The sequence below is a fragment of the Lontra canadensis genome, unplaced genomic scaffold (genome assembly GCF_010015895.1).
Source record: "Lontra canadensis isolate GAN:19392208 unplaced genomic scaffold, GSC_riverotter_1.0 scaffold14, whole genome shotgun sequence".
Taxonomy (NCBI): domain Eukaryota; kingdom Metazoa; phylum Chordata; class Mammalia; order Carnivora; family Mustelidae; genus Lontra; species Lontra canadensis.
The window spans coordinates 14,782,308-14,809,754 of record NW_022631008.1 but is presented as its reverse complement, the minus strand read 5'-3'; the positions used below and the strand labels follow the sequence as shown (position 1 = coordinate 14,809,754).

General features: G+C 36.2%; 1 protein-coding gene across 1 annotated transcript in view; it reads left to right on the top strand.

Moving 5' to 3' along the window:
• MMS22L (MMS22 like, DNA repair protein) overlaps window positions 1-27,104 on the top strand; it is a 124,185-nt gene extending 97,081 nt beyond the window's left edge. The window contains exons 19-25 of the mRNA XM_032858172.1: window positions 3,641-3,800; window positions 8,443-8,612; window positions 11,543-11,754; window positions 14,529-14,692; window positions 24,066-24,162; window positions 25,588-25,755; window positions 26,768-27,104. Of these exons, the coding sequence (XP_032714063.1) occupies window positions 3,641-3,800; window positions 8,443-8,612; window positions 11,543-11,754; window positions 14,529-14,692; window positions 24,066-24,162; window positions 25,588-25,755; window positions 26,768-26,849 (1,053 nt within the window). The 3' untranslated portion in view covers window positions 26,850-27,104. The remainder of the gene's footprint in view (window positions 1-3,640; window positions 3,801-8,442; window positions 8,613-11,542; window positions 11,755-14,528; window positions 14,693-24,065; window positions 24,163-25,587; window positions 25,756-26,767) is intronic.
• The last annotated feature ends 343 nt before the right edge of the window (window positions 27,105-27,447 follow it).

Genomic DNA, 27,447 nt, shown 5'->3' with positions numbered 1-27,447 from the left:
TCATTTTCGCTGCCATGCAGTCACAGGAAAAAAAAAAAAAATCCAGTTTCATTTAAGAATAATCCTTAATGAAGCGGTAAAATTATTATTAATTTTACTGAATTTTGACCCTTGAGTACATGTCCTTTAATGTCCTGTGAATGACAATGGGAAGTGTATTTAAAGCATGTCTGCTGCATATAAAGTGAGGTGGCTGTCTACAAATAAACAGCACTTGTGTGGTAATGTGAGTTACAGGCTGACCTGACTGCTTTATCTTTTTTTTTTTTTCACTAACATATAAAGTATTATTAGCCCCAGGGGTACAGATCTGTGAATCATTGGGCTTACACATTTCACAGCACTCACTGTAGCACATACCCTTCCCAATGTCCGTTACCCAGCCACCCTATCCCAACCCCCACCCCACCCTCCAGCAACCCTCAGTTTGTTTCGGAAGATTAATAATCTCTTATGGTTTGTCTCCCTCCTGATCCCATCTTATTTCATTTTTTCCTTCCCTACCCACTACAACCCCCACCCTGCCTCTCAAATTCCTCATATCAGAAAGATCATATAATTGTCGTTCTTTGATTGACTTATTTTGCTCCATGTAATACCCTCTAGTTCCATACACATCATTGCAAATGGCAAGATTTCAGGTTTTTTGATGGCTGCATAGTATTCCATTGTGTGTGTGTGTGTGTGTGTGTGTGTGTGTGTACGTACGTACATACATATACCACATCTTCTTTATCCATTCATCTGTTGATGGAAATCTAGGTTCTTTTCATAGTTTGGCTATTGTTGACATTGCTGCTATAAACATTTGGGTGCACATGCCCCTTCGGATCACTACATTTGTATCTTTAGGGTAAATACCAGTAGTGCGATTGCTGGGTCGTAGGGTAGCTCTATTTTCAACTTTTTGAGGAACCTCCATACTGTTTTCCAGAGTGACTGCACCAGCTTGCATTCCCACCAACAGTATAGGAGGGTTCCCCTTTCTCTGCATCCTTGCCAACATTTGTCATTTCCTGACTTTATTTTAGCCATTCTGACTAGTGGTTTTGATTTGTATTTCCCTGATGCCAGGTGATGTTGAGCACTTTTTCATGTGTCTGTTGGCCATCTGGATGTCTTCTTTGCAGAAGTGTCTGTTCATGTCTTCTTCCCATTTCTTGATTGGATTATTTGTTTTTTGGGTATTGAGTTTGGTAAGTTCTTTATAGATTTGGAATACTAACCCTTTATCTTATACGTCATTTGTGAATATCTTCTCCCATTCTGTCAGTTGTCTTTTGGTTTTGTTGACTGTTTCCTTTGCTGTGCAAAAGCTTTTGATCTTGATGATGACTGCTTTCATCTTGAGAGAACAACTAACAGTATGGTTATTCAGACGGTTATTTGGCAGACATTTCCTCAGAAATGTATGAAATGAGTATCACTTCAAAAAAAAAACCAACCGACAGTATTTGTTGCTAATGACATAATTTGAGCTTTTAAGAAAATTAGAATCTTGGAAAACTTGTATTTGCTATTATGAGCTTGAAAGCTTCATGATACTTGAAGATTTTTCTGATGACACTGCTGATAATATTAACAAATGTAACTTTTTTAATGAATAATGAAATGTGCCCACATTGGGAAAATGTATATAACTCAGTGAGCCAGAATTTTCCAGATGACCAAATGGACTTTTAGAAGCATGCATGGGTATTAAACCTTTACTCAAAAAGCAAAATAGATCAGTGGCTTTTAATGTAGCAGAGTATAAAATATTTGTTAACATGGTTTTGAATTCCATAATACAATTAGCCTTTAAGAAATACAACTTGTCAAGTTTTGGTGTAATATCAGAGAGGAATTCCCTGAAAGGGATATCAGAGAGGAATTATCTGAAAAAATCTACTAAAATACTTCTTTCTCTTCCAGTTAAATATATGTGTGAGATTGAATTCTTTTCATCTGCAACATATTGCAAAAGATTTTATGCAGAAACAAATATAAGAATCTAGCTGTCTTCTATTCAGCCGGAAATTAAAGAGATTTGCAAAAATGTAAAAATTATTACTAATTTTTTTTGTTTTGGAAAATAAAGCTGCTTTCCCTAGAAAGTTTTTACTCTATTAACAAATAATGCTTATTATTTTTAAGTGAACTAGTAATTTAAATGTTCTCTTTTTATTTTCTGTGGTAAATATCGATAGGTATAACCCAAATAATAATACACCTTAAGATCCTCAACTTTTAAGTGGATAAAAGGGAACTGAGAAGTTTGAGAACCTCCGGTCTAGGAAAAGAAATGTAGAGAACCAAGGGCAGAAAGCTAAATCGAGAAAAAGAATCATCAAGTCTATCTTTTTTTTTGCTGTTTTCATCGTCTACCTCACAGTCAGTCACTCCAGGTCATGGATTCCTTATCTTCTCCTCCATTCTATATTTTATTAAATCAACATAGCTAACTTTAATATTACCTTGAATAACTTACCCTAATCCCTCATTTCAAAGCTTCTCCACAAGTCTTCTAGTGATCTTCACACCTGCTCTGCTTCATCGACCCACTCGCATGACTAAACCTAAGGGATGCTGTGGCATCATTTGGATTATCTGAGAGCTCTTTGACCATCACCACCTGTGCCTCCAGCTCTCCAAGTGACCTCACATGACCTTCCACTTCCTTTTCTCCAAGTGCAGCACCCTCTCAAGGTCTCACATCTTCCCCATCCACCCTAATTAGCCCCCTTGGGGCCCTCACTACAGCTATACTCTTACCATCATCTTTATAGTCTTCCATCTTGGTTTTTTGGTTCTGCCTACAAACCTTCAACCTTGGATGGATGCAACAACTTGCTTTCTCTTCTTTGTCTTATCTGCTGAGAGTTGCAGGAGCAAAAATCACATAACTGTGTATATTGATGGTATTAGGTCCAATTTAGGTCTTTGAAATCCACTGTAAGTCAGTCCCCAATAATGGTTTGAAAACTTTGCTACTCAAACCTCCTGACCCATCTCTAGCCAGTCTTCTCTTGGCTCTTTTTGTGACTGCTCACCTCCTGCTCATTCTCACGTTTCCTCAACTAATTCTTTTATTTCCCCTGCTCTTGCCATTTCACCTTCTCTCTCTGCCTCACCTCACATTTCTCCCTACTGCCTCTCACCATTTTGCCTTCTGTGCCCATTCTCTCATCATTTTTCCTCTGAGAAAGTAAAGCTAGCGTCTAATGGCTTGTAAAGAAAATTCTAGGGGGATAAAAATCAATCCATATCACAGAACTGAACACTATAGAGGTCTTACATTGTAAGAATTTCATAACCTTGCTTGTAGGTTTTCCTTATAGGAATTTGGGGATTGTAATTGCCATTTATATACTGGGATGTTTGGGAGTCTTGATGTGATTTGGTAAAACCTCTTTTATATCAGTTCCATTGATTTTTTTTTTAATTCGTTAAACTTTTTATTTTAATTATAAAAGGCAGACTTAATTCTTTCCACTGGCATTTTTTTAATTGCTGTGAACGTTTATTGGAAAGGTAAGGATGGACACTTAAGAATGTAAGGGGTGTGTGTAGAGAGAGAAATTTTCTTTATTTCTCAAAGTCAGTATTGTGTAAAACTTGGAAATCTAAATCATGTTTTTCCTTTTTTTTTTTTTTATAGGCTGTTGGTATTACTTATGGGAATCTGCAGAAACTTTCTGATAAATCTGCCATGGTCACAAAGTCCTTAGAATACCTTGGTGAAATATTAAAATATATAAAGCCTTATCTGGGAAAAAAAATTTCCAGCGCAGGGCTGCAACTGACTTATAGGATGATGGGTATGTATTCCTGACTTTATTAAAACTTCCTTAGGTTGAACCTATAATATCATGATAGATAGGAATACATTAATACACAGGCTACATCACAGTTCTCCATACAATCATAAGAATAATTTTTTTAAAGATTTTATTTATGTATTTGACAGAAACACAGTGAGAGAGGGAACACAGGCAGGGAGTGGGAGAGGGTGAGTGAGGCAGGATTCCTAATGAGCAGGAGCCGGATGCGGGGCTCAATCCCAGGAACCTGGGATCAGGACCTGAGCTGAAGGCAGATGCTTAATGACTGAGCCACCCAGGCACCCCAATCATAAGAATAATTTGGAAGACAATGATTTAGCTTACAGTGATTCATATTGGCTTTCTACTAGTGTATCCCTATCTTGCCCCACCTCTTTCAGACCTCTTCTTGTTAGGCTTGTGTTAATATTAGAGTTAATTATGACCAAAACAGAAAATATGCTGATACCAATTTGCTGTCAATAGTCTGTCGTGAATCACTCACATTTTGAATATCTGGATAATTAAAATGGACTTTTTTTTTTTTTTAATGTTTATCTGTGCTTTGTTAGAATTTAAAATATCAGGAAATCATCACTCTCCTCTGTTTTTCTGGTCTGCTCTGTATGAAGGATGTCAGGAAAGAATTTATTACTGCACTAGAGATATTTATGCTTCAAATTTTGCTTCTCACAATACTATTTTTCTCCTTTCAGAAAGAAATCTTTTTCTGTGCTTGTGCTATAACAACACAGTTCATCCTTGAGGAAGTCAGTAATTTGAATACCTTTGTTCACTAAAGCCATGTTACTAACCAAAAATAGGAACTGGATAAAAGGAAATGAAAAGTATTTCCTTAGATGTTTTTATACAAAATTTAAGGGTTTTTTTTTTTGTTTGTTTGTTTTTGGTTTCTCGGTGGGTTTGTTTTGTTTTAATTTCTCTGTGGCCTAAACCTTATATCTGCTCCCTTTGATCTTGTGAACATATGAATAAACCTGATTTGGGCTGTCTGAAACCTTTTATCTTTGTTGTGAAAGATAAAGGAGAATGCAAAAATGTGTAAATATGGATGATGTGGAATGTAGTGAAAGCTATAGTAGCAATACAAGCATCTTAATTTTGGAGAAAAAATGTGATAATTTATTATAAATTTAACATATTAAGATGTAGATAAATAAGTATTTCGGCATCCAGCCTTATAATTTATTAGTCTCTGTTAGATTTTTCCCAAGCTAAATGTATGATTTCAGAATTTACCTTTATTTTACAAAATATATGATAGTCATAACTAACTGCAAAATCATATTCAGCTTGGTGATATGTAGACCCAGGGTAAAATTCTCCTTGTGAAGAATGGAGGACCTTCTTTGTTTTGTACATGGTTGAGTTTTGACTTACTGGAAAGGAGATCTGTATTTTTTGCTTTTATCTAAATCTCAGAGACTGGGAATGGAATATATTGGTATAATGTTCCTCATTTATGTGTTAAAAATTAAGAACAGATAATTTACTGTCTTCTGTATGTAAAAGGCTCAGAATAACTGGAGGAGAAGCAAGTATAAAGTTTTGAGGTTTCAGACCTTCTTTAAGTGTGTGGGTTGGGGATATCATATTCACTTAAGAGAAAGAATTAACCATAGAAACTGTTTTATTTACCTGGCCAGTTCCTAACTGGGGATACCTCTGTTGTCTAGTTATGAGAGTACTAGTCAAAGGTATAAACTATTGATAAAATCACACTTAAGATTAAGGCATCTGGGGTCTTAATTGTAACTCACTAATTTCTGAGAAAGGATTGATTCACGAGTAGTATCTTCCACTTTCCTCCTCTTTTTATCATTTTTTGTCATTTTTCTCACTCTTTATACCTTTTACTTTTCCATCCCGTGTTTTTCTGTTGGTCATTCATCTCTCTTCCGTCATTCTTCATCTTTGTAATTGAAATTCTACCTATGACCCTCAGTGCCCAACCCAAATATTCCACATTTTTCATATTCCCAGGTAGCCTTGGTCTCCCTGATTATGCTTCATCTGTCTGTCTCTTATGACATTTTTCATAGCTCGCCAGCTTTCATAATTATTTGTGTACTTGGCACGCCCTTACTAAATTTTAAACTCACTTGTGTTAGTGGCTATATCTTTTGAACTTTTCTTCCCGTCGTCATGTTGTATTTTGAACAAATAAAAACATTTCCTGAGTTACACATTCGACGCTGCATTGGAAACTGGGGATACATCAGCAGAAGAGTCTCACCAATGTGGAAGATGGCATATACTAAATAAATGCTTCTGGAATATAATGATTTTATAAACCTAGCTAATAGTACATAATGTATCTTTTAATGTTTCTAAATGAGCAAAGTTACTCTCAAACTATATAAATACATTTTTAAATGCCTACTGTAATGATCCCAGTCCTCTTATTGTATTTTTTAAGGCTTGGTATATGCATAGAGTAGAAAATAAGTAAACACATAAGAACTCTTATAGTATAGCTCTCCTCCATTTGTACAAGTATGTACCCCACAATTTTTCTATATTCTCAGCATCATCACTTATATAAGTGATATGTTTGTAGGCAGGAAAAAAGACAGTTTTTTATAATGCTATATACTACGTATTTAAACCTTTCTCAAAGTTTTTCACTTAAAAAATTTCTTTCTCTTTGCATCTTTTTAAAGATTAATTTATATATTTATTTGAAAGAGAGCATGGGAGAGAGGGAGGGTGCACAAGCAGGGGGAGGGGCAGAAGAGGGAGAAGCAGACTCCCTGCTAAATAGAAAGCCCGATGTGGGGCTTGATCCCAGGACCCTGGGATCATGACCTGAGCCAAAGGCAGATGCCCAATCAGCTGAGCCACCCAGGTACCCTGTCTTTGCATTTTTTAATACCACACATTTAAATGTTCTTCACTGAAACTGAAAAAACTAGGGTTCTGGGATCACCTGTATGGCTTAGTCACTTGACATCTGACTCTTAATTTCAGCTCTGTTCATGATCTCAGTGTCTTGGGATCAAGCGCCACATCAGGCTCCACGCTCAGTGTGGAGTCTGCTTGAGATTCTCTCCGTCCCTCTGCCCCCCCACCCCTGTACTCATGTTCTCTCTCTCCCCGCCCCCCAAAATAAATATTTTTTTAAAATATTTTTTAAAAACTAGAGTTCTGATTTGTCAGTGAAACAAATGGATTGCCTCTGCTTTCTGTGAACTCCTAAAACTTAAGATCTTCAGCAAAGTGTTTTAACCATTATAAAAGATGAAATACAAGGGTAGATGATAGCATTTTTGGTTGGAAGCCCCTCGCTCTTTATAAGTCAATTCCTGTGTGACACCTAAGAGTGATATGAATCATTTCAAATGTCAGCGGTGATAGCAGTTCCCTTTGCGGTATATTAATGTTAGTTAGGATGTGAGTTCTTCTTACATTGCTGTCATTCACCAGTTTTCCACCTACTGGAAAAATGAGGAGCAAGCCAGCGTTATTTAAAATACTGCTAAGTGAGCATTGTGTTTCTTTATGATTGATTATTGTATTTCCTTTTACAACAGAAGATTAATGTTGCTGTTTGTTCTTAGAAGTGATTATTGGTTGGGCTTTTTTCTTTTAACATCAATATACTCTTCTATAAGCATATTTTTTCCTTCAGAGCTTGAATTTTAAAACTTTTTGTTTTATGGAAATGGCTTTGAGTTTTTTCATCTCCTCTGCTTTCTAAGGTGGAATAAAATATGAAAGTTTATGTGGTATATGTATCACTGTGCCATTTGGGCAAGTGCTTCTTTTAAATTTGTTTTAGTAAAGAAGACCTCAGTAGCAGAAATACACTCTAATGGGAACTGGTTATCTGCTCTTAATTACTTTACTAAACAAAGGGTGCTCATTTGTTTAACTCCGGTCTCATCAAATGTAACAACTGATTCCTAGCATTAAAGAAATCATAATATATTTCATGTAGTGGAGATGTCTGCTTCTCTTCTTTCAGAATCAAAATTTAAATTTACTGTGTATATTAGCAATTGGAAGTTACAAAAAGTGAAGTTCAGGGAGGTTAAGTGATTGCTTCAAGGTTATAGCTAATCCTTTGTTCCTACTTTAACAATTAAATTTAGCTATATCTTTTTGTGTTGCAAACTGTGTTGAGACAGCCTATACAATTTTATGTAAGACTAGGTATCAAAAAGGTAAATGTGGAGTAGTACCATGATGAAGCCCAGGGAGAGTGAGCACATACATAAAAGTATATAATACATGGTCTTCTAGAGTTCTTAAAGTTAGGTTATAAATTTGCCTCTGAGCTTCCTAGCAGCCACAGCAAGAATAGAGATCTGATTAATACAACATGTGATCTGTATGTTCACATACTGTATAGCCAAATCATAGTGTGCTTGAGTGTATTATGAATTAAATGCCAGTTGCTTAGGAAATATATGTTTTTCTTAGCCCAGAATTCTGAGAAAACTTTGTCTCTTTAGCGAAATACATGATGTGACTGTCTTTTGACTCTTAATACGTTTCTCTCTATTGCTTACTTTAACTTTGTCCTTTGTGCTTTAAATGTAAATTTTATGGTGGAATGGCAAAACTTTCTGGTTAGATGGTAACCATACCTGCAGTTACTCCTCTTCTTTGTCAGGAATTCTCGTTAAATCATGGGCACAGATCTTCGCCACCTCTAAAGCGCAGAAACTCCTATTCCGGATCATCGATTGTTTACTGCTACCGCACACCGTGCTACAGCAGGAGAAGGAGCTGCCTGCACCTATGCTGACTGCAATTCAGAAGAGCCTTCCTTTGTATCTCCAGGTAGAGTAAGTGTGGCTGTGTGCACATTTAAAAGAAAAAATTGAACTCTGCCTTAAAACAATATCCTAACTGCAGATTTGAAAACCATCCATTGTCCTCTCATGTATGTGTGTACCTGTGGCACTTCTGTTGAGCAAGTTCTAAATTCCTTTTGTGTTTGAAAACAAAGATGGAAGAGGCAAAGTCTCCCAAGAAGCAATTAAAGTTGAGACAGGAGGCGGACTAGCATAGACACAGTAGTGTGCTCCCTATTTGCCTTAGAGGCCTCAGCTGTCTGCCAGCCAGACAGCAATGAGAGATGTGAGAGAAGATACCGTAAAGGAGATGAGCTGTAAAGGAGCAGAGGGGTCAGAGTTAAAGGAGCAGAGGGGTCAGAGTTGAAGAACCAGTTCTGTCAGAGGGAACAGCCGGTAAAAGGCATGAGCTTTAAGAAAGTACGACACGCTAGGGAAGAGCAGATAATTCTGTTGTGGTTGGGCACTCATGTAGGAGGAGCCATATACTGGAAGGCTCCACATGCCACACTCGGGAGTCTGGACTTGTTCTTTTATGTGGGGATTTGAATGCATGGTTGATGGGTTTGGATGGATTTTGAATAGGGGAGGGGAGTGACATATCATATTTACATATTAGCAAGGTGATGCTGGTGGCAACTTCTAAGCTGGTATGGGAGTTATGTTGAAGGCTTGGAAGGCAATGAGTAGTTCGTTTTCTGAAGGTTTCGAACAAAGCCAGTAGGTACAGAACTCACATAGCAGACTGTAGAAACATTTAGGAAGTCTGATTAAAAATACTTGCTGCGTGAATGGTGCACAGCACCAGAAAGAAATAGAATACTTCCTAGATTCCAGAGTGGCTGCTTATGCAGATAGTAGTGTGGCTCACTAACATGGGCAATTCTGGAGATGTAGGGATGAAGGTAATGATCGATATCTGAACAGCTTTCATTTGAGGTGCTGTGCAATATCTAGGTAGGCACTTGGAAATATTGATCTGTCATTCAGGGGAAAGCACAGAGTTGGAAGCGTACTTTGTTATTCATTAGTGTCTCATACTGAAGATAAGTGCTTCTTAATTTGGGGTTGAGGAAGGGAAGCTTGAGGAAAAAAGGGAGAACAGAATTTGATTAGGTAATAAGCAGTCTTTTCCACAGATGGATTTTCTTAAACAGATTTTTACAGCTTCTAAGAAGTTTTAAGTTAGCTTTTTAATTTTGTATTAGTAATAACATAATAAAGTTTAGCTGGTCTGCTAGCGGAAAGATAAAGTGTTGCCAATCAGGGAATATGGGTGGGGAAAATCTTGGACAGCAGGAGAATCTGAAAAGCATGTTCTCTTTGGCCCTCTTATGCCAAAATAGTATAAAAAGAATTTGTATTAGGGATGCCTGGCTGGCTTAGTCGTTATAGCATGGGACTCCTGATCTCAAGGTTGTGAGTTCAAGCCCCATGTTGGGTGTGGAGCCCCAATTAAAAAAAAAGAAAAAAAAAAAAACTTTGTAAGTGGATAACTGAAAAATTTGGTAAATTTATCTATTTGGCAGAATTTACTTAGAGCAATGCCTTTAAATTCTTAAAGGTACTCAGCTGTCTTCCAAGTTTTCAGAATATATGCATGTTTTACTTCTTCATCTTCTACTAATGTGATTTTAAACAAAAACATTGAAGAAACTGGGTAGAGGGGTGTTCATTGCTATTTTTCCCCCCAGTTGTTTGATAGTGTCTTAACAGATCTATCTTTTATTACAAATAATCTTATTTATAGCTAAAATGGAGACATAAACATTTCTTTTTTTTTTTTTTTAAGATTTTATTTATTTATCTGACAGACAGAGATCACAAGTAGGCAGAGAGGCAGGCAGAGAGAGAGAGAGAGGAAGGGAAGCAGGCTCCCTGCTGAGCAGAGAGCCTGATGTGAGCTCGATCCCACAATCCTGGGATCATGACCTGAACCGAAGACAAAGGCTTTAACCCATTGAGCCACCCAGGCGCCTGACATAAACATTTCTACTTATTTCTCTAGGAAAACACATTGCTAATCACAAAGTACCAAATTATAGATGAACTTTTAGCACATGATTGTCTATATTTTAGTAATATGCAGTATTTAGTAACATTGGCAGAAAAAAAATTCTGTTTCTCAGGGTATTGGTTTCATTGTTTCTAAGTATCAAATACTGTAATCCACATGGAATTATTTTGTTAACTTTGTTAATTTCTATACAAATATAAGGGATTAAATCAACAGATCTCTTAACTTTTCTAAACCTCAGTTTCCCCAGCTATAAAATCAGAGATGTGATAATACCAACTCATTGGTCTTTTTAAGAAATTTAAATGAAATAAAGGATATAAAGCACATGGCACAGTGCATGACATATGAAACTCTTAAAATAGTCATTAATCAGAGTTGTACTCTTCTGTATTTCTCTCCTTATGTCAATTTTCTTTTAACATATCACATTTCATACCATGGAATATTTTTTAGTATAAATTCTATAGTGTCACTCAAGTAAATGACCAGTACCCACATTAAAAAAAAAATGACTTAAAAATGTATTTTATTACTTTGAAATTACACATAAATGTAGTTGATGAGTGTGGTGGTCATGTTCTCTGGGTATGAGAGGAAGAAGGAAGCTTCCTTTGTTCTCTTGTACTTCTCTCCTACTTCATTTGCGTACACCCCAAAGGCACACATGTTTGGTTAGATACCACAGCATAGATCTCACCCACACTCAGCAACTCCCTGAGCCTCATATTAACATCACCTGTTGTTGTCAGGCCATGTCTTTGTGGATTGTGGGTAACACATTCTGACATGAATGTTAATGCTAGGAACTAATAAGTTCAATATATATATATATATTATATATATATATATATTTTTAGCTTTGCCTTTTACTATTTCTTTTCTTTTTACTCCTATAGGGCATATGTATTGTGTGCAGTCAGTCCCAAAATCCAAATGCCTATCTGAACCAGTTGCTAGGGAGTGTTATTGAGCAGTACATTGGGCGGTTTCTTCCAGCTTCACTGCATGGCTTAGGTCTCGGACAACACCCTGTTTTGTTGGCACTGAGAAACTCCGCTGCTGTTCCAGCAATAACACCTCTAAAGAAGTGCATCGTACAAGTCATAAGGTACATCTAAATATTAAAAACAAGTGGTATTTACAATGTACTAATCTTTATTAAAAAGTAACAAAGCATCCCCAAAGTATTGGCAACCCTTAGGATGCTGGTAGTTTGGAAACTTTCATTTTTGCTGAGAAACATTATCTAAGAACTTACTAAAATGACTTTTGCTCATGGCAGTCTGAGAGAGAGCCAGCGGAGAGGCAGGCAGAGAGAGGAGGAAGCAGGCTCCCCGCTGAGCAGAGAGCCTGATGCAGGGCTCGATCCCAGCACCTGGGGATCATGACCCGAGCCGAAGGCAGAGGCCTTAACCCACTGAGCCACCCAGGTGCCCTAGTGCTCTCTTAAATAGCTTGTTCTCTCTATATAGCTGTTACTTTCCTTATATATGGCCTAAAGGTACATATTTTCTTAGTTCTTACCAGATAAACAGTAAGTGTATTTTCTACTATAGAAAACATATTTATATTCTTTTTAAAATTATTTATTTATTTATTTGAGAGAAAGAGTGAGAGAGCATGAGATGGGAGGTCAGAGGGAGAAGCAGATTCCCCAGGTTGCTGGGACTGATTTGGGACTTGATCCCAGGACTCCAGGATCACGACCCGAGCCGAAGGCAGTCGCTTAACCAACTGAGCCCCCAAGGAGCCCCCGTTATTTATATTTTTAAAAAGAGAGTAAGTAAAACAATGAATGCGAATCTGAATAAGAAAGCCCGAAGAAGTCCTGTTTTGTTAGTCTCCTGTCTTAATGACTTCATTTTATTATTAGATGCATAAATGAAACCTCTTGGGTTCTCTGTTACCTTTTAACTGCAGCAGAAGATTCAGTAATAAAAATTATTTCTTTGTCTTCATGGAGTAATTAGCTTCCTATGAAATTTGTTTTATAAACTTGAAGATGCTGTGGTGATATACAGGCATACCTTGTTTTATGGTACATCACAGACACTGCTTTTTACAAATTGAAGGTTTTGCGACCCCCCTGCATCCAGCAAGTCTGTTGGCACCATTTTTCCAACATTATTTTTCACTTCATGTCTCTGTGTTAACATTTTGGTAGTTATCACAATATTCCAAACTTTTTTGTTACTGTTGGTTATGGTGATCTGTGATCAGTGATTACAGTTGGCTGAAAGCTCAGATGATGGTTAGCAGGGTTTTTTTAGTAATAAAGTATTTTTAAGTTAAGGTATATAGATTGTCTTTTCAGACATCATGCTATTACACACTTACTAGACTACAGTACAGCATAAACATAGGTTTTCTATGCACAGAGAAACCAAAAACTTCATTTCACTTTATTGTGACATTTGCTTTATTATGGTGATCTGCAACCAAACCCACAATATCCCTCCATCCTCCTCTACTCCTGCAGTTCCCCATCTTTGTTGAGGCTCCTTACTCTGAATCTCTGAGAATTCCCGGGTTATTTTCAAAGCACCTATCACATTATATTATAGTAACCTTTTCATTTTATTTTTTTGCTTGTCCAAATTTTCCACTAGACAATGAGCCCCTTGCCTTCAGAGACTGTGTTTACCTTTCCATTCTTATACTTGGTACCTAGTATACTGTAGGTGTACATAAATGTTTAGTCTAGGGATTCAACAGTGAACAAAAAAGACAAAACCTTTGTCCTCAAAGATTGAATGCATGCACTGATATGGAATTTTTGGAAGCCACTGTAGGGAGTAGAAATGATGGCGAAGACATAGTTCCTGCCCTTTAAGACTTTATAATCCTTGGGACACTTGGGTGGCTCAGTTGGTTAAGTGGCTGCCTTTGGCTCAGGTCATGATCCCAGCATCCTGGGATCGAGTCCTGCATCGGGCCTGCTTCTCTCTCTGCTTTGCCTGCCACTCTGTCTGCCTGTGCTCACTCTAAGAAATATATATATATATATATATATATATATATATATATCTTAAAAAAAAAAAAAGACTTTATAATCCTTAGTGATTTCCATGGCTCATTTTGGCAAATTTTATTGCTTTGCAAATACATATGGATGTCTGACTTAGATTCAGCTGTATTTGACAATTTTTCATGTTGTTTAGACCTTTTAGAAACTGAGCAATTCCCACTTTCATTTATTCACTTAAATGTACACTAAATACCTATTATTATAAGCCAACACATGCTTAAGAGGTAGAGATATAAAAATGAGTAAGATAAATTTATCTTTATGATCTGTTGACTTATAATGCTAAAATTTGTTTTGCTTTGAGAGAAAATATTAAATACTAAATTACCTCTGATTTTTTTTTTTTTACCTCCTAAAAGAAGGAAAGAGGTAGAGCTGAAATGGGAAGCTAATTCCTAGGACAGTCATCTTATTGATTTGGAAAAATAAGACCCTTCCCAAATCCCTAAATAAATAAATGTGAGGAGAGATTTCTTTATGCAAATTTGACATTAAAGAAAATGTTGCATTGTTGAGGAGCTGATCGAGGAAATCGGGCTTATATTAGAAAGGAAAAAACAAATTAACAATTAGGTTTTTGTTTGAGTTTTGATTAAGTTCATTTAAAGATCAGGTTTTTTAAATTTAGTTCATGTCTGTATTCTTCTTTGGCCCTTAAAATATAGCAAGGTTGTGCAATCGTTGCTCCTAAATTTTTATGTTTGAGGATAACATGGTAAAATACACATTTTTTTAAAATTGTTCTTTATTAATTTGGGGGTTAAAATTTGTTGGTATCTTTAAAGTGTATGACATGTGTTTCTGCTCAATAAAACTTTAACCAGAAGAAAAAACAAAATTGTGCTTCTTTTTAGGAAGTCCTACTTTGAGTTTAAAGGGTCTTTGCTCCCTCCTCGCTTAGCATCTATTCTGGCCTTCATCCTGCAGCTTTTTCAAGAAACGAATGTAGACATTTCTGAGGTTGAACTGCTCCTCCCTGGCGTCTTAAAATGCTTGGTGTTGGTCAGTGAACCCCAAGGTTAGTTTGAATCTGTGTTTGTCGTACTTCTCTTTATGTGATATCGGTTTCTATACGTTGTGGCTAAAAAACAAACTCCAGCGGATAGCTGAGGTTGAGCATGATAAAATGGTTAAAAACTGACATGTTTCAGTGTAGTTTACTTCTGTTTTGTTTTTTCCCCCCAGGCAAACAGTTTATTTAAGGGCTCCTTCTCTGATTAGACTTGTTAACCTTTTAAAGAGTATTTGTTTAATCTGATTGCAGTATTAAATCAACTTCTCACATATCATGTGGTGAGGGGTCAGCGGAAGTTCTTCTGCTCAGGTTTCTGCCAGAAAATCTAAGCTGATTTCACAGGCAAACCTGTGAGGATCCTTTGATCCTCATCCTTTTGTTTTCAGTCTCATCAGCCTTACTGCTAGAGATCACTTTAAAATATCATTTATTTCATCCCCACTGTGAGTAGCATGCTTTAATAAGCTTATTGAGTATATGCAGAATAGTAGGCATAGTTCTATCCTGAAGGAGTTTTTAATGTAAATAGGAGGCTGTGTGTGTAAGTGTGTGCGTGTTATCATTATAATGTGATTGTTCAGGGCAGGGCTCCTCAAATGCTTCTACCTAAGTACATCTAACTGCTGTGATAAGTGAGTTCAATGTGTATCCTGAAGAATCAGGGCAGCGCCCAAAGTGGTAGCTGAAAGCTCAAATAGGTCTTTGAAATTTTCTGTTTCAGCTCAAAGTGTATGCATATTTTATTTAACTCTATATTTATTTTAATAATTAAAATATTCTCTTTTTTCCCCTGCTCCCAAGTTTGATTTTACAAAAAAAATGTTGTGAGTTAATATAGAATGGCCTTACCTGATAGTAGCATTTCTGTGTTAAGAAATACCCAGATGGACCCCCGAGTCTCCTTTAGAAATTTTGTCCTCATCAAAAACTTACACATACTTTCAGTGAAGGCCTGTTGTGGTGTACAAGACAAAATTTGTTGAGACAGAGCAGACAGTATGAAATTTTAGCTAGCCCCTTGTTTTGGTGATAGTGATATTTATCAGGAAGGAAGCCAGGGTGCGGAAGGTGAATTGGGCTGCTCACACCTAGCCGGTGAGTGCATCACATGTTCCAGATGGGTAGGATGCCGAATTGCCTATCTCTGCATTGCTGTCTTCATTAGCTGAGGAAGCAATATTAAACACAGATTTGTGTGTGTGGCTGAGATTTTTGTTCTCCTTGTAGCTCTCCTTGTATTCTTGCTCTCCTTGTAGTCTCAATGTTTAAAGGAATAATTTGTAAAATCACAGAGAGTTAGTGTTGCTACATGACTCCACAAGGCCACTCCTAGGTATATGCCCAAGAGCATTTTAAATATACCATCCACTCAAAAACCTGTACTCAAGAATTTAAAAGAATTCCACTTCTGGCATGATAATGTCAGGAGCTCTGCTGACCTACTCCCCAGCAAAACTGGTAGAAATTACTCAAAAGAAATAACTTATAAATTCTCTGAAAATAGTCCTAAGGGTATATAGCAAATGGAGAAATCATTTATTTAAGAAAATGTACTAAAACTTGGTAAAGCAGCAGGAGTCTATGGTATTTGAACCAAGACTACTTCCTTCTTTACTTCTCCCAGCTCAGTAAGACAGAAACTCTAACTTCAGACTGGTAGATCTAAGAACCCAGGGCTTTCTGTCTGCCCAGCTCCCAGTAGGAGGGCTATCATCCTGTGAGAGGTCAATATTTCTCATCCTACCCCCATGCTACCTGACGCTGAGGTTATATTCCAGGCAAGTGTGGCTGAGAAATGGGGGCTCCGTTCTTTCCCTCAGCCCCCACTAGTGGGATGCATGTAGTACACGGAGTATAACACCACTGAGAATACCGGGGTACCAGTCATCCTTGCCACAGCTTAAAGGTATGAATTCCCTGCCAAGTGAAGCAAGTTAAGGATGCCTGGGGCTACTGCCTCTCCTTCCACAAGTCCTCAGTGCTTGTATGGGTATGTCCTTCATTGGGCACCATTGGCCCTTTCCCCAGCACCAGAGCCATGCCTCTGAGATTTTGCCTGATAGAGGCAGAGGAGGAGAAGCAGACCATAGAGCAGAAAACCCCTGAATCTCTCCCAAAGGAACCGACTTCATTTGCAAATCAGTGTGAAAAAGTTCAAGCCTAAGGGTGCCGTCAAATACAGTGGAGTTTGTGGTGATAGACAGTAGGTAGGAGAATATAATAGAGTCATTGGATATAGAGGCTACTCTGTAGACAGTCTAGTTTAGTGACAGAATGGTGAAAGAGACAGCTGAAAAGAGCCCTTGGATCAGAACAAATCTCAAATACTGCCCACAGAAATTGTCCTTTTAGAAAAGCCTGAACTTGATTAGATAGTCTGTAATGCAGTTTATACCCCTGGACATTATAAAAGACAATAGAGTAATCAGCTTTGATTAGTAGAGAGTCACAGCTGGGTGTGATCGGAAAACAGGACAAAGGGAGCCTTGTCAAATTCACTGTCTTAGAATGGAGACTCTGGGTCTACCCAAGGTTGTACCAGCTTAGGGCAAGGTGAGAGACTTCGCGGGGAGTTGGAGGGAATAGCCTTCATTTAAAAATGCCCAACTTTCAACAACAAAAAATTATAAGACATGCAGAGAAACAGAGGTATGATCCATATAATGGGAAAAAAGCAGGCAACAGAAACTGTCAGAGCGATCAGATCCTAGATTTAATAGGCAAAAACTTCAGAGTAGCCATTATAAGTATGTTCAGAGAACTCGAGGAAAGCATGAATAACAAGATAAAGGAAGGTCTGATGATATTGTCACATCAAATAAAGAATATCAGGAAAGAGACAGAAATTATGAAAAAGAACCAAATGGAGATTAGGAAGTTAAAAAGTATATAAGCTAAACTGAAAAGTTCACTAGAGGGGCTCACGAATGGATTTGAATTAGCAGAAGAAAGAATTAACAAACTTGAAAATAGATGACTAGAGATTATGCAGTCTCAAAAAAAAAAAAAAAGAATGAAGAAAAATGTACAGAGCTTTAGAGAAATGTGGGATACAGTTAAGCGCACCATAATACATATAATGCCAGAAGAGGGAAGGAAAGAGCAGAAAAAATATTTGAAGAAATAATGGCTGAAAACTTCCCAAATTTATTAACAAACAGTAGCCTATACATTCAGGAAGCTCAGCTAATTCCAGATAGGATAAACCCAAAAATTTCCCCAGTGAGATGCATCATGGTAAAAATGCTGAAGGCCAAGGCAAGGAGAAAATCTTTAAGACATCAAGAGAAAGATGACTCATCACTTACCACAGAACCCCAGATAGGTCAGCAAAAAATTTCTCAGCAGAATTAATGCAGGCCAACAGCAGTGGGGTAATACTTAGTGATCAAAGAAAAAGCTGTCAACCACAAATCCTCTATTCTGCAAAACTGCTACCTTTCAGAAGTGAAGATAAAATAAAACCATTGCCAGAAAAACAAAAAACAAAAAATATTGCCAGATAATCACTGAGAGAATTTGTTGTTAGTGGACCAGCTTTATAAAAAAAGAAATTCTTCAGAGCTGAAGTCAAGTGACCCCACATAAGACAAAGAAAACCAGTAAGGCAATTAATTATGTAATTGTACAAGACAGCATAAATATATATTTCTTTATGTTTATTCTCTTGATGGCTTTAAAAAGCAGCTGTATAAAATGATATATTAAAAAAATATGTACATAATGTATGATTGGGCCTATAACGTAGATATGCAATATATTTATCAATATCGGTACAAAGGAGGTGATGGGAGCAGAGCTGTATTGGGCTAAGGAAATGACTCCAGATATTAACTCAGCTAGATAGGAACAATTATGAGAGAACCAGAAATGATCAGTAAGGTTAGTGTCATGAAAGCAAAAATACAGACTTGCTCTCCTTACTTCTCTTTTTCTTTAGCTTCTTTGAAAGACATAAAATTATATAAAATAAAAATAACTAAGTATTGTTGGGTTTGTAACATTTGCAAAGGTAATATGTATAAAAACAATAGCATGGGAAAGGGAAAGGTTATGTAAGAATAATGTTTCTGTATTTCACTGGAATTAAATTCATATAAATCTGAAACTCTGATAAGATGTACACAGTAAGCCTAGAGCAACTCCTAAGAAAATAACTCAAAACCAATGAAAAATCATTTAAGAAAATGAAATGCTGTGTTTTAAAATATGCACATAATGCAAAACAAAAGCAGTAAAGGAGATGAGAGAAAAAAATAAGACATTTAGAAAACAAAAGGTAAAATGACTGATGTAAATCCATCTAATATCAACAGTAACAATAGTTTTGAAAGGACTGAACAAACTAATCGAAAGTAGAGATCACTGGAATAGATCAAAATAAAAAGATTGAACTATATTCTCTATGGGGGAAACACCTTAGATTCAAAGATTAAAATAGTAAAAGGAAAGAAAAAATACATCCTGCAAGCTATAGCCATAGAAAGCTGGAGTAGCTATACTAATATCAGACAAAATAGACAGTAGACCAAAAAATTGTTAACTAGAAATAGAGGTGTTTTATAATGATAAAGGGGTTGCTATGTTTAATGATTCTAAAATCGCATCTGACAAGAGAGTACCAAGATATATGAAGAAAAAAACGAGAGAAATGAAGGGAGAAAAAGACAGTTCAGTGGTATTAGTTGAGAGGATTTTGGGTTTGCTCTTCCACATGTAAAGAGCTTGAAAGTCGTCACTCCTACCCTCACAACAAGAAAACAAATCTGAACAGACTGGCCCTTATCAGGGTCATGAGTTCAAGCCCAACACTGGGCTCCACACTGTGTGTGGAGTCTCCTTAAACAAAACAAAACCAAAACCTTTGGAGAAAGCAGACAAAAAGCAGATGATTAGAAAAATAGAGCAGGTGCAATGAACAGAAAAGTTATATGTATGGTAGTTGTTAATCTAGCAATATCAGTAATCACTTTAAATGTGAATGCTTTACATAAGCCAATTAAATGACTGAGACTGACAGTGGATAAAAAACAAAGCCCAACTGTATGTTACCCACAAGAAACTTACTTCAAATATGAAGACACAGATAAAAATAAAGGGATAAGAAAAATGGTAGCACAGTACAAAACAAAGCTGTAGAGGCTAATATTAATTTCAAACAAAACAGACTTCAGAACAAGTAGAATTATCAAGAATAAAGAGGAACATTACGTAATGACACACTGGGAATGGAGAAATGATTCAGTTTGATGAAGGTCATCTACGAAAATTCTATAGCTAGCATCATACTTAATGGTGAAAGGTTAGATGCTTTTCCCCTAAGATTAGCAACAGGACAAGGATGTCCACTCTTGCTACTTCTATCCAACATGATACTAGAAGTCCTACTCAGGACAGGAAAATTAATTAAAAGATATCTAGATTGAAAAGGAAGTAAAACTATCCCTATCTGTAGATGATCCAATCCTGTATATACAAAATCCTAAGCACTCCAATAAAAGGTATTAGAACTAATAAATGCAGCAAGGTTACAGGATACAAAAACAAGACATTTCTATATACTTTTTTTTTTTGCATTTCTATATACTTTTAATGAAAATCTGAAAATGAAATTAAGAAAACGATTCCATTTTATGATAGCATTTTTTAAAAAACTCAAGTAGGGGAATATATTTTTAAAAAAGAGAAATATAACCTTAAGATCTGAGAACTACCAAACTTTATTGAAAGAAATTAGAGAATATCTAAATAAATGGGAAAACATTCCATTTCATGGATCGGAAGTAATATTGTTAAGGTAGTGCCACTCCCTAAACTGATCTACAAATGCAGTGTAACTCCAGAAGAGCCAAACCAATCTTGAAAAAGCACCCTGGGTCGCCCATTTGGTTGAGCATCTGACACTTGGTTTTGGCTCAGGTCATGATCTCAGGATCAGGAGATCAAATCCTATATTGGGCTCTGTGCTCAGCAAGGAATCTGTTTGAGATTCTCCCCCTCTGCCTCTCCCCCTACTCCAGCTTATGCTCTCTCTCTCTCAAATAAGTCTTTAAAAAAAATAAAGAAGAAGAACAAAGTTGGAAGACACACTTTCCAATTTCATAACTTTAGTACAAAGCAACTGTAATCAAGACAGTAGGTGGTACTGGCAGGAAGACATAGGTCAATGGATTAGAATTGAGAGTCCAGAAATAAACCCCTATGTCTAGTCAACGGACTTTTTTTTTGACAAGGGTGCCAAGATGATTCAGTGGTGAGAAAATAGTATTTCAACAAATTATGCCAGGTCAAATGGATATCCACATGCAAGGGAATGAAGTTATATTATACCTTTACTTCACACCGTATGCAAAAATTAACTCAAAGTACATCATAGATCTAAATGTCTGAGATAAAACTATAAAACTCATAGAAAAAGGCATAGTAGTAAATCTTCATGACCATGGATTTGTCAATGACTTCTTCAATACACCAACAAAAGCATAAGGCAAGAGAGAGAGATAAATGGTACTAATCCAAATTAAAAACTTTTGTGCTTTAAAGGACAATCAAGAGAGTAAAAAATAACCCACAGAATGGAAGAATATATTTGTAAATCATTTATATGATAAGGAAGTTGTACCTGCAATATATAAACTATTATAATTCAGTAAATTAAAAAAAAAAATTAAAAATAGGCAAAGAATTTGAATAGTCATTTCTCCAAAGAATGAAACAGATGTCTTACAAGCACCTGAAAAGGTGCTCAACATCCTTAGTCATCAGGGAAATGCAAATGCAAATGCAAATCAAAACCACATGAGATATGAGATACCACTTCATACTCACTAGGTTGGCTATTATGGAAAAGTCAGATAATAATAACAACGTTTGTCAAAAACATGGAGAAATCAGAATCCTCAGTTACTGTTATTGGAAATGTAAAATACTATAGACACTTGGGAAAATAGTCTGGTCATTCCTCAGATAATTAAACATAGAGTTACTTTGTGATCTAGCAGTATTCCTCCTAGATACATACCCAACATTAATGAAAACATAAGTACACACAGAAATTTGTGTTTATAGCAGTATTATTCATAGTAGCCAAAAGGTAGACTGTCCATTAGCTGACAGATTTTTTTTAATGTGATATATCCATACAGTGGAATATTATTTGGCCATAAAAAGGAATTAAGAATTGCTACATGCTACACAACATGAATGAACTTTGAAAACATTATTCTAGGTGAAAGAAGCCAGTTACAAAAGACCATATATTATACAATGCCATTTATATAAAAAGTCCAGAATATGAAATCTGTAGAGATGAAAAGTAGATTTGGGGTTGCTTTTAGGGTATATAAGAAAATAAGGAGCGATATCTGAAGACTATCAGGTTTCTTTTCAAAGTAAAGAAAATACTCTAAAATTGGTTTTAGTGATGGTTCCACAATTCTGTGACTATACTAAAATCACAGAATTGTACATGTTAAATGGGTGAATTGTACAGAATGTGAATTATATGACAATAAAGCTGTTAATGTAAAGAAAAACTAAAAAAAAACTCCATTTTTTAAAAAAGTTCAGTTCAATTAAATAAAGGTGGCAAATAGTTGTCTTTAAAAAACACATGTAACACTGATCCATAACAGCTTGATTCAGAATCGCTTCCAAATGGAAACAACCCAGATGTCCATCCCCCAATGAATGGATAAACAACTTGGGATATATCTATACACTGGATTATTACTTGGCCTTCAAAGGAAATAAAGTACTGATATCTTCTACAACATGGATAAACCTTTAAAACAGTATGCTAAGTAAAAAGAAGACAGTCACAGAAGACCGTGTGGAGGGGTACCTGGGTGGCTTGGTTGATAATCTGTCTCTTAGTTTTGGCTCAGGTCATGATGTCAAGGTCATGAGATTGAGCTCCATGTCAGGCATCACGCTCAATGCCCAGTCTGCTTGACATTCTCTTTCTCTCTATCCCTCTGCCCCTCCCCCTGCTAACGCACATCCTCTCTCAAATAAAATCTTAAAACAAAAGAAAACAAAACACATGGTGTATGATTCTGTTTATAAGACATTTCCGGAAGAGTCAAATCCATAGAGACAAAACATGGATTAGTGGTTGCCAGAGGCTGGGGAGGAAGAAATTAGAGAATGACTGTTAGTAAGTTAAGGTTTTTGGGGAAGTGATGAAATTACTCTGAAATTAGGCAGTGATGATGCCTTCTCAATTCTGTGAATCTTCTAAAAATCAGTGAATTGTACACGTTAAAAGATTGGTTTTTATGATATGTGAATTATACCTCAATAAAACTATTGTAAAATAAAAACCCAATGCTTACTGTTAATTCTCTATGAAGGCCATTTCTTGATATTCTAGTACTTCTCCCACAAAAGAGCTTCTGGAGTTTTTCAAGGAAATTTCTTTTAAGGAGAACCAATTATTACTGATTTCAGAACTGTATCTTAATATGAGGCATTATTTGTTCAGTAAAGACAAGTATGCTCCATCTTCTTTATCCACCATCCTCATGCCATTGAGAATATTACTAAGTACATATTAATTAATCGAACTTCATATGTATCTTGTTTTATTCTCCTGCTATAATGGATTAGAGTTTCTGAATTATTTTTTATTCGTAAACAAAGCACTTTCTCCCCAGTTACTTATATTTAATGTTCCAAAACATTACAAAAATTTATTAGCATTTAGAACATACTGAATTTTCTGTTTTTCTTCTTGATATTTTTTTCCATTTTTATGGAGAAATGCACAATTTTAAATGACTTGATTAAATATTTAAACATACAAATGTTCTTTTTGTAACTTTGCTGTCTTTTTTGAAAGGAAGATAGCATCACAAATAGTTGATTTGTGTGTGCGTGTCTGTGTGTGTGTGTGTGTGTATCTTTGACTAATTTTGAACCAAGGTAAATTGTTGGTGGTTTCTAATTTGTTAGGGGGAGGAATATACCCATGAGTTTTAAAAAAGTCAGTCTGCTTCTCTGTAACTCAGCTGAATGATTACAGGCTATCGGCTATCTTTTGTCAATATGTAACTGCTTGCAGGATTAGGATGATAAAACGTTTTTGAATATGGGTTCTTTCTAAGAGACCTGTCTTCATATGTATTTTTTCAGTTATCAGCTTGCAAAAAATAGACTCAGATTTTTATATTTTCTTAGAATGGGAGTTAAGGAGATAGGGAGATACACAAGTACAAAACAAAAACTCATAACTATTTCATTTTGAAAAATAACAAAAAGGCTGTATAAACTTTAAGAAAACAACATATTTTTCTAAATTAAGAGTGTTCATAAAAATGAGGATCCAGATGGTCAATTCAGACACAGTGTGTAATGCTGTAATTTTTCCTCCTAGTTAAAAGGCTGGCCACAGAGAACCTGCAGTTCATGGTAAAAGCCTGCCAAGTGGGGTCAGAGGGAGAACCCGCCGCCCAGCTGACTTCTGTGTTTCGGTAACTGGAAAATATGCCAACTGCCAAGGGGACTACTGCCAGCCATTTGACAGCCAACATGTTTTTCAAATAACTAATTATCCAAAACAGAATGTGCTACTACTTGTGATAGTATTTCAATTATTATATTTTTTCCGCCATAGTTTTGTTACATTGTGTTGTTTTATTAAAAAAGACAAAAGTGCCAGAGAGGAAGATGAGCAAACTGACTTGAACTCACCTGAGAATGGTGATGAAGATTCCTGCATGTATTGAAGAGACAAAATGGGGGGATGTGGGTCATGATGACAGGTACACAGGCCCTCAGAGCCGCTAAACATGTTACTCAGGATCCAGTGTAGAAGTACGTGTCACTGGTTTTCTTACCTGCTTTAGATACTATAGACCCAGAAGGCATCATTATATTTCAGCTGTGAAGCATACACTGTATAGGATAGATGTGATGTTGGTTCCCAAGAACAATAATGCAGCTGGAGGAGTGTTTCCTGTGTTTTGTGTTTTGTTGTCGTTTCCTGCCTTGCCGCCTCTAGAGTCTTGTGCTTTTTGTTAGAGCAGTATTTTTAAATATATCTCACAATTTCTACCAGGTCATTTTTACCATACATATCTCTGCCCTAGCACTACCGTGATAAATAACACGGATCCATTTTCTTCTATGTTGGATCTTTGATTCCTCAGTTTGTTTCTCATCACATCACTGGCACTTGTCCGTTGGTTACAACTTATTTAAATTGTGATCACATGAAATAAATAGTGGATTTGTAAGAAGCGTAAAACCCCCCAGAAAAGAAAAAAGAGAAAAAAACCCTATAAAACCCTAAGAGGGGTGAAAGGATTTTATACAAATGAAGATTGCATGCTTGTTAATAAATTGTACACAACAAACATGCAATCTTCATTCTTATTTCGTTGGGGGAGAGAGTGGAAATTATATGGTTAAAACATATATTTCTTATTATTATAAAGGCTTTTTGTGGTTCTAAAGTCGCCTGTTCATTTAAGGAATATAAAAATATATTATGAATAACTTGCTTTTCTCATAAAAATATTGTTTGATTTATATAGAAATATGAAGTACTAAGGTATAGAAACTGGACTCACTTTTTCCATGTCTTTACTGCTCAGATTTTGACCCACAAAGAATAGCAGCAAAATCCCTGGGACTAGATTTTCCTTCTTTTCTCTGTCCTGGGATTGCAGCTCTTCCCTTTTCCTACCTGTGCCATCATTCTGGTCACACTGAACTAAGCCATTTCTGTCCTTATTTTTAAGTGTTATAAATTGTCTTCATAGGGCATCTGGATTCTTAAGGTTGTCTTATGTGAAATGATCTTTCTTGCATTCAGGTTACAGTTGATTGTCATATAGATACCAGCCCAAGGAACTTCCCCAGAAGTAATCCTATGTAACTTGATTTACTTCCAGGCATTTTATCCAGGATTATGGTATGAGATACGATTATCAGATTTACGGCATTTTAGAAACAGTAGCAGCATTGGACCAGCAGGTTGTTATCAACTTGCTTTCTACCCTCACTCAGTCTCTGAAGGATTCAGAGCGGAAATGGGGCCTTGGCAGAAATATTGCACAAAGGTATGTTTGGATCATTTGATTACATTTTTTGGGCAATGGTTATAAAAATCTAGATTCATTTTCTGGAGATTGCTTATTTTCCCTTTCCTAAAAATTTTGGGTGTGTTCTTTGAGCTAATGAACGTTTCTATAGTGTGATTGACATTTCCATTCACGTACTGTTCTTTTCAAAGTGAGCACCTTAGAAAGCTGTGTATTTGGCAGAGGATCATAGGGGAAGGGAGGGATAAATGAAACAAGATGAAACCAGAGAGGGAGACAAGCCATAAGAGACTTAATCTCAGGAAACAAACTGAGAGTTGCTGGAGGAGAGGGAGGTCGAAGGGATGGGGTGGCTGGGTGATGGACATTGGGGAGGGTATATGCTATGGTGAGCGCTATGAATTGTTTAAGACTGTTAAATCACAGACCTGAACCCCTGAAACAAATAATACATTATAGGTTAATAATTAAAAAAAAAAAAAAAAAAAAGCTATGTATTTCAGCAGTGCCTCTGTTGCTCAGAACACATTCAGTGCTCCTTATTGGGAAGGGGACTTGAGAGCCTCTTGTTTCTTGTTTTTGTATAAGGTTTCTTGTTTTTGTATAAAATCCATGGTGGCACATCTACCCTTTGAGGGAGGCTTGATATACTGAATCAACTATATCATGCGTATCCAGTGAATAAGAGTGACCCTACTAGATAATACAGATTTGGGTCAAAATAGTAATGGGCCTTTTTTTCCTATTGGCTTACAACCTAATTTCAAATTGTGCTGAATGGTGTAAAATAATGCAACACCATGGAAATAGACCTGTAGTTCCTGAAGAGGTTGTTTTGGAGGAGGCAGCACTCATGAGAATTCACATGTTCCAAGTTTGTAAAAGAATTAAAGTACTTTAATCATAGAGTATGGGTGTGGGTGCACATGTGTGTAGACAGACATTCAGGTAGACTGAATTTGTAAATACTTAAATGAAAATTATGGAAAAGTTAATAAATATATCTACCTTTTCTTTTTTTCTTAAACAGGGAGGCCTATAGCAAACTTTTATCTCACCTGGGACAGGTGGGACAAGATGAAATGCAGAGACTGGAAAGTGATAATACCTAATATATTTTGTGCTTTGCTTTTGTATTCATTGTAACTATCTAAATCCACTTTGCACTGCAGTTGTATAATGTTCTGTTAGAAATACTTTCTAGGATTTTTTTCCTTACATACCTGTAAGTATAAAATACATAACAAGGAAATAAAAGTTATATAAGTGTATTATAGGATCTTTTCAAAGTTGGCAAAATTGTCTCTCTTGAAGAGTTTTTAGTTAAACTAATTTAAAGTAAGTTTTTCTAACTGGGGTGTCTCTGTGTATGTGAAGCAGGTGTGCAGTGGGTGATGCAGGGACTTGTCACTGTAATGTGACTTTTTGCCTTGTGAGTGATTTGTGTTCTGTTTCTTCCAAGTCATGTTTTAATACGATGTTTGGGTTTTTTTAGTTGTTGTTTTCAGATTACCTGGCTATTCTATGCCGGATTTTATGAAACAGGAGTTCAGGAGATGGGATGTATGTTTGTCATCTTTTGTTATACCACGTGTGAGGCAAGTTAGTAAATACCCAACACGCTTAACTCTGTGAGCAACGAGGCTGAGTCTGGTGAAATGAATATACCGATAGTATATAAAAATGTTTTAAATTTAAACCAGCAGTGGT